The 17,072-nt window shown below is 52.7% G+C and overlaps 1 protein-coding gene across 2 annotated transcripts in view; it reads right to left on the minus strand.

The window, feature by feature from the left end:
* Positions 1 to 17,072, minus strand: part of LOC147650794 (axonemal central pair apparatus protein HYDIN-like) — a 57,199-nt gene that overhangs the window by 10,342 nt on the left and 29,785 nt on the right. For both annotated transcript variants that reach the window (XM_086847700.1, XM_086847701.1), the window contains 24 exons: positions 15,913 to 16,078; positions 15,305 to 15,403; positions 14,392 to 14,601; positions 13,439 to 13,567; positions 12,513 to 12,690; positions 11,836 to 11,993; positions 11,383 to 11,504; positions 10,298 to 10,434; positions 9,539 to 9,660; positions 9,260 to 9,451; positions 8,714 to 8,866; positions 7,406 to 7,645; positions 6,668 to 6,811; positions 6,061 to 6,248; positions 5,704 to 5,886; positions 5,346 to 5,465; positions 3,988 to 4,147; positions 3,710 to 3,882; positions 3,356 to 3,554; positions 2,569 to 2,668; positions 1,947 to 2,040; positions 1,294 to 1,462; positions 769 to 1,007; positions 378 to 447 (listed from right to left, as the gene is read on the minus strand). In XM_086847700.1, the coding sequence (XP_086703826.1) occupies positions 378 to 447; positions 769 to 1,007; positions 1,294 to 1,462; positions 1,947 to 2,040; positions 2,569 to 2,668; positions 3,356 to 3,554; positions 3,710 to 3,882; positions 3,988 to 4,147; positions 5,346 to 5,465; positions 5,704 to 5,886; positions 6,061 to 6,248; positions 6,668 to 6,811; positions 7,406 to 7,645; positions 8,714 to 8,866; positions 9,260 to 9,451; positions 9,539 to 9,660; positions 10,298 to 10,434; positions 11,383 to 11,504; positions 11,836 to 11,993; positions 12,513 to 12,690; positions 13,439 to 13,567; positions 14,392 to 14,601; positions 15,305 to 15,403; positions 15,913 to 16,078 (3,745 nt within the window). The remainder of the gene's footprint in view (positions 1 to 377; positions 448 to 768; positions 1,008 to 1,293; positions 1,463 to 1,946; positions 2,041 to 2,568; positions 2,669 to 3,355; positions 3,555 to 3,709; positions 3,883 to 3,987; positions 4,148 to 5,345; positions 5,466 to 5,703; positions 5,887 to 6,060; positions 6,249 to 6,667; positions 6,812 to 7,405; positions 7,646 to 8,713; positions 8,867 to 9,259; positions 9,452 to 9,538; positions 9,661 to 10,297; positions 10,435 to 11,382; positions 11,505 to 11,835; positions 11,994 to 12,512; positions 12,691 to 13,438; positions 13,568 to 14,391; positions 14,602 to 15,304; positions 15,404 to 15,912; positions 16,079 to 17,072) is intronic.

Raw genomic sequence — 17,072 nt, forward strand, 5'->3', positions numbered from 1 at the left:
AGAGGTAACAGGAGAGCAGAAACAGCTGTGAGAAATGATGGGAGAGAGGTAGGGGAATGAGATGAAGAAAAGGAAGAAAAAAAAATGTTGTCTGAGCTCTGTGGACCGGGAGTTCAGGGGGGATGTTTTTGCTTCTGTGGTGTTCACAGACACATGCTGGCCAGCAGCTATCACACACAGGACCTGCTCCCCTCTGCTGAGCCCACAACTGCAGGTCAGAGCCAGAGTACAGGACTGTCAATGGGACTGAGCAGATCCTGGACTCCATCCTGCAGACCACGTCCCACCCAATGGAGATGAGCCCCCAGCCTGGGCACAGCAGCATCTTCTCACATCCCCTGCAGCAGCAGCATTGTTGGGGAGCAGGAGTCACCCACCTGTGTCAAGCTTGATTTCCTTCCCGCTGAGCACTTCCTAGCTGATGGAACAGATTCCCCTTGCTTTGAACTGAGAGGAGAAAGCAGAGGTATCTGTCATGCTGAGCTCCCCTGCCTTTCTCTGAGGCCAAAGCTGGCCTTCCTCCTCACAGAGGAAAGCCTTCCTGCTCCAGATGGTTCCCAGAGAGCAGCCTGCAGCACCCATTGCTGGACAGAGCAGCTCGAGCACCAGCTTCCTACTACACATGGGGACACTGAGGCGTGTTTTGCTCCCTCTCCCCAAGGCAGGGATGCAAATGGGCGATAGCCCAGGTCTCCTGGCTTCCTGCCACATCTCAGCCGTGGGCTGGTGCCTCCTCAGGCAGGAAGGGTGGTGCAGGGCTTCTCGTACCTTTTGCTTTCCAGTGAAGATGCATCCTCGGTTGCTGGCTGGATGTGGAATTTGAAGCTGATCGTGCCTGTGTTCTCCAGCACGACAGTCTGGGTCTTCTTGCTGCCCTTCATCATGGCACCGAAATTGATGGGTGAGGCGGGCTCAATACTGAACTTGCTGTACGCAGCTCTGGCCGACACCCTCACTGGGATGTTGGCGACAGTCTGGCCTCCTTCCCCTGCGATGGCATCTATCACCTGTGTCCACAGGAAGGGGTGGTAAACAAAGCAAAGAGGCCAGCCAGCCTCTACTCCAGTCCCCAGCCTCCACCCCAGGCCTCCATCAGTTCACCCACCCAGTTAAAGCACCTCCTCCAGAGTCAGATTCTCAGCTCCCTTAGGAAGCCTCCCAAATGGTTTTGAAGACTTTGTTTGTGTACGTAGGAGAGAGGATTCTCCAGTTAAAGCCCTCCTTCCATTAGACACCTGTCCTGTTTATGCTCCCAAAACACCGTGTGGTAACAGCCTGGCCCAGGCAGCTCACCTGGCAGTACAGGATGGGGCTGTTCTTGAGGAGCATTTCCCTTGTGGGGTGGAAGAATATCTCAATATTCACACCAGGCTGGGAGGCGATCAGCTTGCCCGACTGAGGCTTGACAGTGAAGTGGGATGCCAAGTCTCGCATCCTGGGACCTGCACCCTTCAGCATCAATCTGGGGAGAAAGGGAAGGAATGGAGATCTCTGCAGTTACAAGTAGAGGTGCTGCCAGCACAGCCAGGACTTTGCATAGGACCAGAAAAAGAAGAAAAGGGAGAGTGCAGCTCTGCTCAGGGAATCCTGGATGCTGACAGAGAGCACAGACAGTCATGAGGTTATTGCAAGAAGCCTTGACACTGAAATTTTTCATTCACTCTTTTACAGAGTCTCAGAAGGAGAAAGGAGGTGACCATCAAAGAAAGGCAATGAATCTCAGCATTTCAGTGCCTGAAATTCTTGGGGCTCTCCTTTGGGTTCCCTGCTGAACTGTGGAGAACTGCTAGTTTGTGGCTGGAATCTCTGGTGAAATAGCTGAGGGAGCCCAGGTTTTGTGTTTATTGTGAGGTAGCCAGCATGGAAACAGGTTCTAACCATTGACAGAGGGAGACTGCAGGCCTGGGAACCCAGGGAAATGCTCACCACCAGGCAGCTGGACTCACCTGTACTCGATGTTGTACAACCCTTTGTTCTTTAGAGTCAGGACGGTCTTCACATTATCCAGGACATGGATGGTTCCAAAATCCAAGGTTTCATCTGCAGACAACGCACAGAGCGAGATCAGACATGGTATTTGTGAGCTGCTGCAGAATACACCAGGTCCCAAGCTACATGGAGGTCCCAGCACAAAACCCTTTTCAGCAAGTTGCTGTTCTTGGAAGGGTTTTCCAGCTACTTGTCTGCCCTTTCTCTTCTTACTCAAAATATCTGCAGGCTTAGTAGCTAAGGAGCTCGGCTTCCATTTCCTCGCTTCCAAGCACAAATCCCATCACTTTACATGCTGTGCTGTGCCTGTGGGAATTGCCAACTGCCTGTTCACGTCACTGGTGTTTCAAAGCCCCCAAATCCAACCTGCACGTGAAGCTGCACACTTCAAAGTTCAGAGGGGAGAGATTTTAGGCTGCCAGTGCCCTGACAGTGCTTTATTCCATGCAGCTTGCAGGGTATGTGCTTTATGTATCCATGCCATCCTTGCATCCCATCCCATCCCAAGTGCTTTGGTCACCCACCACCCAAGGTAAGGCAGTGCACCTGGACTGCTTTGTTTGGGAGACATCCACTGACCTTCAGGCAGGACCATGCTCAGGAGAACATCATACACCTCTGCAGACAGTTTGATGTTTTCAACCTGAACAATCCCCAGGATGTTTTCTGTATCTGAAACCTGAGGAAGCAAGAAACAAACACTGTTCAGATTATTCTTTTGCTAGACAGCCTCTAAGTCCTTGTCTCTGCTGGCTGCTTCCCCTATGGCCTCCCCAGCTTCACAAGTGTTGGTGGACACCCAAGCTTTCCTAACCCGTTCATCTCATGGGCTGTCCCAGTGGGATTCTGCTGCAGTAAAAAACCCCATCAGCCCAACTCTGCATTCCTACAGCAGGGAATGCTGCTGCTAAAGCTTCCTTGAGAGGCACAGGGATGTAAGAACAACCACAGGAAGTGTAGGGTGTCTCAGAGCAGGTGGCATTGACAACCCTTTGCAATCACCTAGCACCCTCTCTGAAATGCAGCCCCTAAACCATGGGGAACAAAATGCCAGGGGCAGAGTTTGTTGCACGATGCCAGAGGTTTGGACAAGCTCCAGGAGAAATGTAGAGATCATGCTGCAGTCTGTACAACCAAACAACAACCTTCAACCATTCACAGGGCCAAGGTGCTTGTGCTACAGGCTCAGGGTGCAGTGTCTGCTTATCTGGGGGATGTGGATGCACTGCACGTTCTGGCAAACGCTGTGTAGAGGCACAAGTTGGGGTCACAGCACCCTTGTGTCTGTCAGGGGCAGCTCTTCCTGACTCTGTCCCTAAGAGCACGTGGCTGCTCACTGTGCCAGGCAGGGCACAGTCCCTCTCACCTCTAGTCGAAGGGTCTTCTCAATGGTGCCAATCTGCTGGGCCTTGAAATTCACTGTCACTTCAAACTCTGAGCGGGGATCAATGGTGCCGTTATCTTGTGACAGTGAGAAGTCCTCAGCAAGGTCATCCAGCCCACTGAGCTGCCAGGCCATGGGCAGTAGGGTGTTGTTTTTCAGGACCAAGGTCCTGCTGTCAGTCCTGCAGAGACAGGAGGCACTTGGCATCAGCTGCTGGCTGGTCACACCAGCCTCGCCACTGAATGCAACCTGGAGCAGCTCCATCCGAGCCCTGGAAAGCAGAGTCAAATGTTTTGTCTTTGTCACAAGTCTTGGAGTGCTTGTGGGATGACTGACCTGTGCAGAAGCAGCTTGTCAAAGGACAGCTCCAGGGGGCTGACCTCCAGCTTCACGTGCACCCCGTGGCAGCACACGCTGAAGACCACTGGCTCTGGGTTCTTGTCAATGCAGCAGATGAGTTTGTCTTCCAGGAAGCCAGGGGAAGTGGGGTATGCCCAAATGGTCAGCTCCTGGACCCGGCCCCACGGAAAGAAATAGAAAGAGCTCTGTGTGTGAGCAGGAGCAGCAGCTCCTGGGCACTTCTACGGTGCCTGCTCTACCTGCCCCTCTCCTACCTGCTTCTTCTTTGGTTTCAGGGTCATGCTGGGAGGGTCCAGAAGGAACGTCTCTGCTTTTTCATCATCCTCAAAGAAGAACTGGACCTCTACGTCCATGGGGGAGTTGTTGAGGATGGTTATATTCTCCGAGTTGGCAGGACAGTTCTGGGCCTTGTACCTGTCCACAAAAGGGGAAAAGGCTGCAGAGGAGACTGTTGCCTTTGCCACGCATCGAGGAAAGCACCGTGTGCAGCCGAGGAAGCGGTGCTGGAGGACCCTGCTCTAACAAACAAGTGAGGGAAGTGGATCCCAGCCAGGGGCGTGGGCATGTGCTCATCCTTGCCTGACTTTGATGCCCCTGTGCTTGGGGCCTCCACCCCAGAAGCCTGGTGATGCTCAGGCCACTTCAAGTGTTTTTAATACAATGTAAATTCAAAGGTGCCTAGAAAAATAACAGTACACCAGGCCCATGGGTTCTTTCCCCTTCTTTCTTGGGGTGCCTTCCCTGCAGGGTATAAAGAAAGGCTTTTGGAAAAAGAGTTTAGCTGATCTCTTTCCAAAAAGTCATGAAACTGCTTTGGATTTCATGGCTTATCACAAAATCTGAGAAAGAAATATAAAGCATCATTTCCCAAGAGGAATGCAAAAAGATAACAAGTGACCCTTCTCTCAGGTGTGGAAATGACTTTGGAGTGAAAGGGTTAAAGAGGCAAACAGAAATCCCAGACCATCCCATAAACCTGGCTAAAGATTGTCTGTTTTTTGAAACTGTGTTGTCAAAATAGATTTAGCCCTCCAGAGCTCCCATGGAGACAAGAACTTAATGTTAAATACTATTTTTTAAAAAGCGACAGTAAAAGTAGAAATGCACAATGGCTTCAATGACAACGTTTTCAGGCAGACTTTATCCAGCAGTGATGATGCAATGTCATTACAGGCAAATGTAGTTCCTGCTGTACATACCCCCTGACACCCACTGGCAGGTCAACCATAAAATCTTATTAATAATTACAGATCAATGATAGCTTTACAAAACCACCTACAGAATAATTGCTCACTCAGGCTAACTGCCGAGCTCAAAGCACTTCAAAAACCACCATACATTTCCTAAGGGGTGAAGCTGAGATGTGGAGGCAGACAAAAGTTGCCCCAAGTCCCCTCTGGACTGGCAGCAGCCTGGGGCTCTGGCCAAGGCACCCAGCAGGCAGGCAGAGCGGCTCCCCCAAGGCTCATTTGCCTCTTGTATGCTCAGGTTCACACATCTGTGCTCCTTCAAACCCAGGTGTGTGCCAGGACTCTGCCAGGGACTGCCCTGGATTGTGTCCATGTCCCCAAGCGTGTCCAGGAAAGTACAACACCCAGCAGGGAGCACATACCACTCTCTTGATTTCCCACACAGCAGCGGTCCAAAGTGGAATTGCTTGGTGCTCTCAACATATTCCTTGAAGATGATTTCACCTTCCTTCATGGTCCTCCTCCACTGTGGAAACACCAGCCTGGGCAGAGAAAGCAGGGAAGGAGGAGCTATGAGATGCTGCAGGTAGGAAATGCAGTCAGAAAGCCATAACCCATCCTGGTGGCTCAGGGACCATCTGCCTTCCCAGCTCCCAGCACAGAAAGAGATGCTGGGTGACGTCAGGCAGCACCATGTGCCCAGGCCAGAATGCCCAAGGAGCAGCCCTGGCTGTGAGCTCGGGGACAGCAGTGTGGGAGGCTGCCAGGGGCCAGCCTTACCGTGGGTTCTGGCTGATGCTGGGGTACAGGCCGGTGCCACTGCAGGGCAGCTCGTACTGCCGCTTTGTCCCCACCAGCTCAAACCTCAGCGTCTGCTCAAACTCCCCTGGCTTTTTGGTGGAGAAGTGGACCTTCAGTTCCACCTCACCGAGGGCAGGCACTATCCAGCGGTACCGTTTCAGCCTGGCAATTAAAGAGGAGGCTTCAGACATGGCTGAGGAGCAAATGAAACAAGGAGGGTGCACTGGCCATCCCATGGAGGCCCTGGCACAGGGTTCCTGTGCAGCTGGGGACGATGGACCTTGTTTGGCAAGAGGACCAAGAAGCAGAGGCATCACCTCCTCCTGTGCAGCTCACCTGAGGAATTCTGTGGGGACTGAGGCACTTTCCAGTGTACATTTGGACCTTGTGCTGGAGGATTCCCAGGGACTTTCTGTTCTCTGTGTAGATATTTGGCTCCCCTTTGGAAACTTGTCTCTGCTGGCTGCTTTACCCTTCTTTGGCTGGCCCTCAGCAGAACTGCCCATCTCATCTGGGGTCTTGGCCTAAAGGGAGAGAGAAAAGGGAGAGAGGGGTGAGCCCTGAGACATTGCCATCCTGGAAAGAAAAATGGGCCTTCGTTCACCAATGGAAGAGAGAATAAATAAGTGCACCTGCCCAGGAACTTGGTCTTCCTTACTGGGGTTTGTTTTGTCTAGGACACCCCTTCTAACTCAGGATCCTCTCCTCAAAGGAAGTTGGTGGTTTTAAGTGATTTTTCCCCTCTTACAGAACTGCTCTGTCTCCAGCAAAGCTGTCTCTTTTGCCCCATCCCTGACAGAAAGGAGACCTGCAGACGTGGGGCCCCATCACATCTTCACTACCTCTCCACAATGATCCTTTTCCATCCACCTGTCCCTCATGCCCCCATCTAGCCTGGTCCCTGCCCTGGCACCTTCAGTGCCAGCATCACTGCAGTACCCACCAGATTGTCTTCAGGTGTAACAATGGTGAAGGGCTTCACATGCTCTGCAGAGCCCAGCCGCTCCTCTGGGCAGTCAACTCTGGAGAGGACAGCAGCAGGGGGAAGGGGAGGCCCTTGGGGATGCAGTCCCAGATGCCTCAGCATCTAAAAGACGAGAGAAAATCCTGTTTATACTTCTGTCACCTTCATCCTCACAACTCCTTCTTTGAAGGCACTGAGCTTTTGGCAATGGGCTTTTTGATTTCCATCAAGTACAAGTATTTTGTTATGCCCAGTGGGGTGAGCAGGCTCCAGAGCAGAGGCAAGAGCTACAAGCAGGACTGGGAGAGAAACCCCTCCCAAGTGACTCATCTGAAGAAAACAATGACCATGCTCACTGCCTGCAGCCACACTAGCCACACTAGCCAGGACTGCACTCTGCCAGCAAAGCCCTGAGAACCAGTGGAGTTTTCTGCCAGAGCACATGCCCAGCCCAAGTCATGCCCAGCCTGCCAGCAGGGAAGAGAAACCATATGCAAGATTCCTTTTCTCACCTTTCATCCCACAGATGCAATAAACCCATTTTCTGTCTCCTCCCTTCCTCCCAACAACACAAACTCTTTAAATCCCCCCACAGCACATCAGCAGAGCTGGCTTTGCCCTGGGCATTGCCTCCATCTCCCTGACACAAGCCTGGGAAGATTGGAGTGCTGTGAAGCTTGGGCAGCATGTACACGGGGACCAGACCTGCCTTCTCACCTTCTCCTCCTCCAGGTACTGCTCATCAAAATCCAGGGAGTAAAACTCGATGGGGAATTTGCATGGGTTCTTCACCACCACTGTGGCCTCCACCCCATCGCTGTCCACCAGCTCCCATCCCATCTTTAGTGCTGGGGGACTGAACTCCAACCGTGGCTCCAGACCTTGCCCCGAGAGGTGCAGACTTAAGTGATTGCTGCTCCCATGAATGTTGAGCTGAAGCTTATACTTGTAAGACCTCTGAAAAGAGAAAAGTGCAGAAAACTTATCCATGAAGCCCCAGGACCCCAAATACAGCGCTTGCCCCAAGGCCAGGGTGTTATCAGTCCCTCCAAGGTGAACAGAAACCAGATATTCACTTCTGCAAGGGACTACAGCGCCTGTGTCTGGGTGTGAGTTAACTGGGATGAGTCCTGGTGTGCACTGTCACTGGGTATTGGGTACCAGATGGATGGACAATGGACTGCCAGGCGTTTTCACCCAGGCATGCAGGAGTGCAGTGCTCAAGAGAAGGGCCCTTGGGGTTACAGTGTCCACACCCAGTCCTGGCACTGCTGCATCAGGCAAACGCCAGCTCCAGGAGAGAGGCAAATGAGCTCTGGGTGGCCAGAAATAAGGGTCACCTTCTCTGCTTGGTGTTTGGCTCTGATCAAAGCCAGACACAAGATGTTTACATCTCTTGAGCAATTAAAAGGTCCCTGGGACTGTCTGTGGGCACAGAAGCACTTGTGTCCATACTGCTACACACTGTCAGTTTCCAAGACCCAGCGGCCCCAGGCAAAGTACTTTTGGGAATGCTGCATCCTTTTCAGTTGAATCCCCAGCTGTGTGGGAATGTGCAGGCAGGCCAGAGCCCCAGGGACTGACTGCTGGCAGCACACCACGACAGGTGACTGTCCTGCCATGCTCAGGAAGGTGTCTGGTGGCTGTTTTGCCAGTCAGTTGTGCAGCAGGATGGGCCTAGAGCGGCCATTCCAGGATTATCCTCTGCGAGTGTGCAGCTGCTCTGCACCGAGTGTCGCAGCTGCAAACAGGGCCAGGCAAGGGGGAGGCTGAGGGGAGCTGGGCACATCCCTCCCCTGTGCTGAGAGGCAGCCACAGAGCCCTGATGCTCTCTGTGCAAGCTCCCTGTGGGCATTTCAGAGCACATCTCCCGGGAGTGCTCTGTGGGCTGAACTGAGCCACGCTGAGCACAGCGCTTGCAGAAAGCCCCCTGTGAAGGCAGAGCTCGTCCCACACTCTCTGCACCAGGCCCTCATTTCCAGATAGCCCTGACAGGCCTCCTGGGCTGACAGCTGCCAATCTCACCTCCTCCTTGGGTGCAAACTGGATTTGCAAGTTCTGCCACGCTCCTGCATCAAGGGTTCCTTTGGAGGGCGTCACTTCAAAGGGACAGCGCCTTTCCTCCAGCGCCTCCTGCTTCTGACCTTGGGCTGGTGTCATGTATCTGAGTTGATTGCTCTGGACACAGAAACCAATGGGGTGAGGTCTCCTCAGTCTGTGAGGACAGAGCCTCAGTTCCTGTAGTGCTCTGAGACACTGATACAGCGCTGACAGCACCCACAGCCAAACCAAGTGTGGCCCCAAAGCCTAGAGCTGGAGGGAAAACCTGTAGACAGGGCAGGCTGAGGGAACTGCTGTCCTCAGAGGAGGAGGAATGGCTGAAGATGGCACAAAAGCAAAGCAGCAGCTAATGGAACAGGTCTAGGAAAACCAGCCTTGATCTAGACCCTCAGAAACTTCTTCAAACACGCCATAGACCCAAGTGCTCGGGCAGCCACAGGAGCAGAAAGGGCAGGAGACACAAAGAAAACCCAGCCAGAAGTTGTGTGTTCAGTGCTGCCTGTGCTTTACCTTCATAACAGGCTTGATGGCAGTGATGAACCATTTGCAGGGCACTTGGAACCCGTTGTAGAGCTGGACTGTCTCAACCTGGCACTGCCCAACGAGGATATTGGGGAACTGCAGTGTGTTCTGGGAGAGGTCGAGCGACAGTTCCAAGACAGTGGCACGGAGGCGGATGTGAGACGTGGGGCCTTTTGTTACCTGTAGAAGGACAGAGAATTCAGCAGAGGGTGCAGGTGACATCTGCTGCTGTGCCCAGCCTGCTGCCTGCCCCAAGAGCTGTGGTACCTGTATGGGCAGCAGCACATCCACGTCACCCTGTGGTTGCTGGGCACTTTCAAAGCACACATCAAACTTCAGGGTGTGCATGTGGGGCAGACTCTTCATCTGGCCCAGGTCCACGCTGAAACCTTGAACAGATGAAAACAAAGCAGCTGAGATACACAGGAAACACAAGCAATGTGTCAGAAGCACGTTAAGGCCTTACAGCTGTCCTGGTGAGAGGTCTGGGAAAAACCCCAGGCTGTGCTGTGACCTGGACAAAAACTCAGAGTGCACCTGAACGCCCCTCGACACAGCGAGCCACTGTGTGATGCAAGTGCAGCCTTGCCTCAAGGCCTCTTCTGGAAGCCTCTTTTGATCCACCAGAGGATCTCACAGGCTGTTTCCTCAAGAAACGCTGAATACAAGTGCTGTGACAGTGTGAACTCCAAACAAAGCACTTCCAAAACACAGCAGACACCACTGGTTCACAAAACAAGGCCACAGAGTGCCCAAAGAAACTTGATGCTCGTGGGAGCCAAGGGCAGAAGATGCTGAGAGGTGACCAGGGTGATGAGCCCATCTGGCCCCACACTGGAGTGTCAGGGCACTTGTAGGCAGGCCAGGTCCCTGGGCATGGCTGGACAGGAGGATTCTGCCTCTGAAGCTCCCAGCAGGGGCAGGGAGAAGAAAAAGCTGAAAAACCTCCCCAAGTTCAGTGGCTTCAGCTAATCTGTGTGAGACACCTCCTCCATGCCCACAGGAAGTGTCTCCAGCACTGCTTACCTGTGTCCTGCAGGACAGATGCATCGACCCAGAAGGACACTGGGATCTGCCCAGGGTTGGTGATCTCCAGAGTGCGTCTCTCAGTGAAACCCTTCAGGACAGTGCCCATGTCCAGGACATACTCGGGCAGCTCAACTCTGCAAGGAGGAGTAAGGACAGTCCTTAAACCACAGCCTGCCTACATGTCCAGGTGGATGGAGGATACAAATCAAGTGGCTATTTCTTTATTCACTGCTGCAAAAACTCAGCTCAAGCCCGTGAAACCCATGGCCTGACCACCTGGCAATGATTTTGGGAAGTCAGGAGGAGTGCAGGTCCTAGGTTTTATCAGCTACTAATGGTACCTGGAAATAAAATTAGTTTAAAATGGAAACTGTCCACAGCTCCTCTGCCATGAAAAGCCAGTAGAGGTGAGTCCACTGGGCCTCCACTGGACTAAATGAAACTACTTAGCCTGGTGTACAGCCTGAGCCTGAAATTGCTTTGGGGCCTAGCAATAAGATTTGCCTGCACAGGAAATCTTCACTGCTCTGCAGCCAGATCACCTGATCTGTTCTGCAGAGCATCTTCCTGAATTGAAGCCTCCCTTGCTTGTGCTGCATCATGATGGTGCAAAGGGACAGACCAAGTTAATTAGATAAGCCCTGCCACCCCACCAGGATTCAAGCCATCTGATTTTGGGCTTTCAAGGGTTTGCTGACATGTGCAGTTCCCTCCTCCTTTTGTTTAGTGTGCTCTGTTAGTTGGAACCAAGACATCAGCTGGGAATTGTCTCTTTCAGAGCTAGTCAGCAGGGACAGAATTGAAGCTGTCTGGAAGGGCTTGAAGGTCTGCAGTGGGTCCCCTCAGCTCTAGGGACAGAACCCCACAGCTGTGGGGAGCTGAGTCCAAAGCTCAGCGTGGTGCTGGGGAAGGGAGGGCACTCAGCTGCTCACACGCAGCGTGTCACAGCCACCGGGACAAGAGCCTCGCTGCAGTCCAGGCTATTCCCAGCTCTGCAGAAACAAGGAGCTCTCAGGAGAAGGGGACATTGCTGGCTGTTCCCCACGGGGCACCTGGAGATGGGGATGGGAGTCCCTACTCACTTGACAAGGCTCTGGCACAGCTTTTTGTCAGGGAACTCGGTCTTTGGGGGATGGCACGTGAGCTTCTTCTGCAGCTCCAGAGCAGCCTTCTCGATCATCTTTATCTGCAGCCGAGTGTTTGCCTGAGGAAACGGAAGACAGACAGTGTCTGGTTAGCAAAGGTCTTTCCCGAGGTTTGCACCTGAGAAAGGATCCCACCCTGCTCTTGTTGAGAGGGGTGTGGGGTTCTCCTGTCTGGCTGCTCGGTGTCTGACAAGCTGGTGCAAGCCAACCCCCAGAGAGACCATGGCCAGAGTGGCAGCCCTAGGGGCAATGCTGAGGTGACACATGGTTCTAAGTGGACAGGGATGTCCCAAGTGCCATCAGGGCACCGGGAAACTGCTGTGGGCTGCAAGGGGCTCAGGCGACATGGACACAGTGGCATGTGCCAAACGGGGCTGCAGCTGTTCTTACTACAATGTCAGAGCCTCCAGGCATGCAGGGCTGCAGCTTCCCAGTCTTCACATCTGGACTTTTTAAGGGCTGAGCTGCTGGGATCTGAATTTTCAGGGTCTCACTGTATTGCTGCCTGTGTTCTGCAAGCCGTAGTGGCGTTCCACGTTTCTCATTTCCTGAAGGAAGAAAACATCCACCAAGAGAAGTGTGAGCAAAGTGCCAATCCCACTTAAATTGGGAAGTCCCTAGCTCCCAAACACTGCTTTCTTCCAGAAAGAAATCCCTCAAGCCATCTATGGAAAGCGGATGCTGCTGCTCCTCTCGGAATGCTCACGTTCGCTCCTACCCATCTTCCTCCCCACAGAGGAACATCTCATCCCCTGCAATGTCACGCAAATCCAACCCTGCCAGAAGCCCTGCCAGCCTCTCTTACAGCTTTCCCAAGCCTTTCAGGCCAGCCATCATCCTTCAGGACCCTGCCAGATGTGCTGGCAAGCTCTGCAGGATGGTTCCTGGGACAAAGGCCACATGGGATCCTCTGCTCAAGACTCACAAAGCAGTCAGATGGCTTGAGTGGCTCTGGGAGTCCTGCAGCCCTCCAGGCTTGGTGCAGGTGGGCATGAGCTGCCCTGTGGGCATTTGGTAGGGAACAAAACCAGAGGGGCCCTTCCTGGGGGCACACAGGCAGTGCCCACCTTTGATGTTCCAGGGCAGGTTGACACTGATCATAGGAAAGGACGCTTCTCCTTTCAGGCAGATCTTTTCCGGCTCCAGGTCACCCACTTTAAGCTGGTATGTCCTGCTAAAGGCTCCTGGTACTCCTGGCATGTAAGAGAATCTCAGCACTTGCTTCCTGCCACATGCAATGGAGCCCTGCAGGAATGGCAGAGGAGGAAGGGAATACATCAGAGTGTTTGATGGGGGATGGCTCAGGGGACAGACAGGCTGACAAGACAGGTTCTCTATCTAGAAGAAACCATCAGACCACATCACCTTTGTGATAAATACATTATAGTGTTGCCTTGCACAGTTGTTACAGTAAATACTGTGTGTTTTATAATGTTGGCTTTTGTCAAAGAATTTTTGCTAAAGTTTAGAATTTTTTTAAGGCAAATGTTTTGTGGTGATACCAGTGTTGGGGAAGAGTTGCTGTAATATTAACATTTAACCAATGAAGTTAATGGGAACCTGTTGAATGTGTCAAAAAGTACCAAATGACCAGGACTAGGGCAACTGTACATGCTCCAAAAAGGCAGGATGGAGGAGGAACTATGTTAAAATATTTGAATATGTGTAACCATTTGTGAATTTGTATTAGGCTGTTGCAGTACCCAGGGTCTATAATGGATGTGGTTGTGTTGACTGGTGTGCCTCTGGCTATGGCTAAGCACACGAGCCAAGCACCCACCACTGTTCCTTTTGCTTTATTGACTTTCAATAGCACTGGTTTGACTTTCTCTGCCCCCAGAAGAAATTGCTTACAGCCCTCTCTATCTCGTGGCTGAGTTTGGGGTTTTCCCCTCAGACCTTTTTCCCCCTTTTCCCCCTCCCCCTCTTTTGTCCCTTTAACACTCTCCTGGGCCACCTGACAGGGCTGGGGTCAGTCACTCGTGCTACTTACAGTGGTGGGCTTGACCAGAAACACACCAGGCAGGTCTTGGTCTGCAGTGCTGGGTTCTAGCACCCAGTTGAATTTAATCTTGCTGGTGTTTGCCAGGATGACCGTGCTGTGATGAACTTCGTTAAACATCTGCAGAGAAGGCAGAGAGCGGGAAGTTACAGAGCCAGGCCTGCTGCTGGGAATCTCCTTCCTCTCTCCTGGCCTTGAAAGCAGACACCTGATGGGAGCAGGGACCAGAGAGGAGATGGGGGCACTTGGGAACCCGGGGAACCCCCAGGCACAGGGCACCTGCACAGGACCAGGGAGCTCTGGCAGCACCCAGAGGTGTGGCAACAACCATGGGAGGGCCAGTAATAAATGAACACATTTCATTGTGGGGACACAGGCCCTCTGAGGGGTCACCAGCAGCCAGGAGAAACAGAGACAGCACGGAGGCACTCCAAAAGAAAAGGCACCTGCATGCAAGTATTGGCAAGCAGCATACAGGCAACAAGGGAGTCACACAGAGCAACACCGACAGGGCCAGCAGCTGGAAATAGCTGTGGGCTTTCAACTGAAAAAGAGTGAAGTGGGGATCATTCTGGGACAGTGTCTCCAGCTATAGTGACTGGAAGCCCAAGATCTTCCCCTGATTATTGCATGGATTAAGAAGAGCGTTCGACAAGAGCATCTCCTTGGAGGTCAGGCTTTTGGAGTGGATCAGCAGAGGGACGTCCAGAGCATCCCCCTGCGGTGCCTCAGGAGGCAGTGTTAAGTCCCCTGAACAAGAGGTATTCCCAGCATTTTGGAGAGGGTTGGAGACGGCCATTTTACAGCTTGGATGCCAGATGTGTCCCACAAAGGTTGTACTTCCAAGCCCCAGAGACAACAAAGGGGCTGGGAAGGGAGCCCTGGAGCGAGGTGGGCAGGAAGGCAGCGAGGCGAGGAGCTGTGCCCGGGGACCCGTGGGGTACCTGGGAGCCGCAGTTGATCTCCCGGGCGCTCAGGGAGAAGCTGACACGTGAGGCCTCCCCGGTCAGCTTCACCTCGTAGGTGGGGCCTCCCTCCACGTGGCACAGCGCTGTGACTTGGGCCATGGTGTTGAGGTGGCCAGTGAAGGTGAAGAAGACCTCCTGTCTCTCTCCCGGCTGCAGCACACCCGACAGCGGCAGGATCCTGAAAACCTGCACGGAGAACAGGAGAGACTGAGGTGCTGAGCATGGAAATGGATGCACAAGAGCACCTTGGAGCAAAGTGCAGCTGTAGCCAGAGGGATCTATTCCTCAAACAACACAGCCAGAATCATCCTGATCTCATCCTGTATCCATGCCACTGACCAGTGGAGGCACCATGAGGAAAATCTTCTCCCATACTCACGGATCAGTGCAGTAATACACTACATTGAAGTGAACTGGGATGTCTCCTGGCAGTAGAAATTCTCTCTGACGCACAACTTGCCTTTAAAAAGCATTTATGACTGCTTTTAGAAAAGCGGGACACGCAGAGTGAGAGCTCTTGGAGCTCAGGGAAGGACCCCAGCCCAGCTCATCTGACTCCTGAGGCTTTTCCCCTCTCTCTCTCTCTGATTTATCTGCTGCTTTTTCAAGGTGCTGCAGCAAAAGCTCCTGCAAAACTTTCCTACGGACCACCTGATGATGTCCAGGGGGAGCAATGCCCTCCACAGGTGCTGCACAGCGTCCTTGGGCCTCCCTACAGCATGTCCTGCGTGGCCTCTCCAATAACCAGTTGCTTCAGCAGCACTTTGTGATGGGTCTGGAGGGATGCCAGGCCCCTCTGTGGGCAATGCTGAGGGCCACCAGTGGGGCTGGCAGCTACAGCCCTGCTTGCCACACTGAAAATGTGGAAGTGAGACAGATTCCCTCTTACCTTCTCCACTTTGAGGGGAATCCATGGTACATCCACGGAGTGACTGAATCCTGCCAGCCCCACTGGGATGTAATGCCTTCCACGAATATATGTTGGCAGCTGAAAAACAAGCCATTTTCTATGCTGAGAGGAAGAGAGAGACACTTGGCAAAGTCTCATTTTAGAAGACAGCTTCAGGGCCACCACTGCAATACCAGCTCTCAGGTGAAAGCAGACACCTGGAAACAGGTGGTCTGGCAGGGTTGGGAAGAGGGTACATGGAGATCAGGACTCATCACAGCTTGCTCTGGGAAGGAAGCTGGAGGTCTTAGCATCATGATGCAGATGAAAGCCTCATCTTACATTGTGAAGAGAACAAGGCCAAAAAATCCCACACTCAACACAGATCTGTGTTGAGCTTAGATCTGTAGGATCTGAGCAGGCTTCTCCAAGGAAAACTCTCCTGCTCCTCCCTCCCACACAGCCCATGTCCATCCACAGGCCCCGCTGCCCAGCCCACTCTCAAGGCACAAACCAGCAGGGCAGCAAAAAGGGAGGTCAGCATGAGCATGACTTGGTGGTGGCAAGCTGGGGAGACAACACAGCACTGGGTGTACAACAAAATCTACCTCTGCTCTTGAAGATTGGCCAAGATCCTGTGGTTCTTGCAGGTCTGTGTCTGGCTCCTCCACATTTTTAATACTGCAGTGGCTCCATTGAGATGCTGAGCAATTCAAACAGGTACTCTTCAACTTTGGTGGTGAGGGTCTGAATTTAGGTGGGCAAAGTTCATATCTGGAAAAAAACATAACTGTGAGCAGGGACCTGCAGTGGGAGGGAAGGACACCTGCATGAGGAGCTCCTGGTCAGGATGCAGCCCCTGGCTGGGTGCTGGTGCACTGAACTCAGGAATGGTTTGATCCAGCCCTTCCCAATCCAGGCTGGAGCAGGTCTGTTCTAAACCAGCCCAGGGATGACACTGAGGTAGCAGTGGTGCAGGCAGCTGCAACTGCTTGCATTGAGGAACTACAGAGGACAGGGATTAACACCTTGTGAGGATGCAAAAAGCACAGTGGGAGAGGAAAAGACAGAGAAGGAGGAGAGCAAAAAGTGAGATTTGAGACACCAAGGGCACACCCAGGCAGTGATGAGCCAGCACAGCCCTGCCAATGCCCAATGCCAGAAACTCTGCAGCTCTCCCAGGTATTTATCAGGAATGTTTCCCTGACAGTGCAGGCAGGGGTGGTTGGCATTTCCCAACACTCCCAGCTGGCTCAGGTCACATTCCCCACTTTAGATTGAAGCAGGTGCTCAGGGTAACTCTGCTTGTGTTTCTAATGCCACGTGAGGACACAGTTGGGCTGTGCCTGCCTGTCACCCTGCTGAGCTGCAAGAGCTCCCCTACAGCCAAACACGGCCTGAATGCTCCATTCCCAGACAGGCATTCAGTGCCAATAATGACCTGCTCCCCAAAGAATAACTGTCTTTAGCTTTGTGGCTTCTTATCTAAGGCTGGGTTTCATTTCTGGATGAGAGGATCTCTCATCATAACCCCCAAGAGATCCCATATCATCTATTCCACTGCCTTTAGTTTGAATCAATGGTTTGAGGCAACTTCCCAGGACCATGGTGCCCAGACAATGGCATTTTTCACTCTAAAATAGAAACTCTCTGGGAGGCAGGGACAGGAGATGGTGTGATGAACAAGTCCTGCTGTCCAGCACTACAGAACCCATAAGGGACGTGTTGCAGTGGGGAAAAGTCAGAATGAGTAACAAGTGTCACCAAA

This window comes from Cyanistes caeruleus, chromosome 12 (assembly GCF_971803275.1).
Source record: "Cyanistes caeruleus chromosome 12, bCyaCae1.hap1.1, whole genome shotgun sequence".
NCBI classification, from domain to species: Eukaryota; Metazoa; Chordata; class Aves; order Passeriformes; family Paridae; genus Cyanistes; species Cyanistes caeruleus.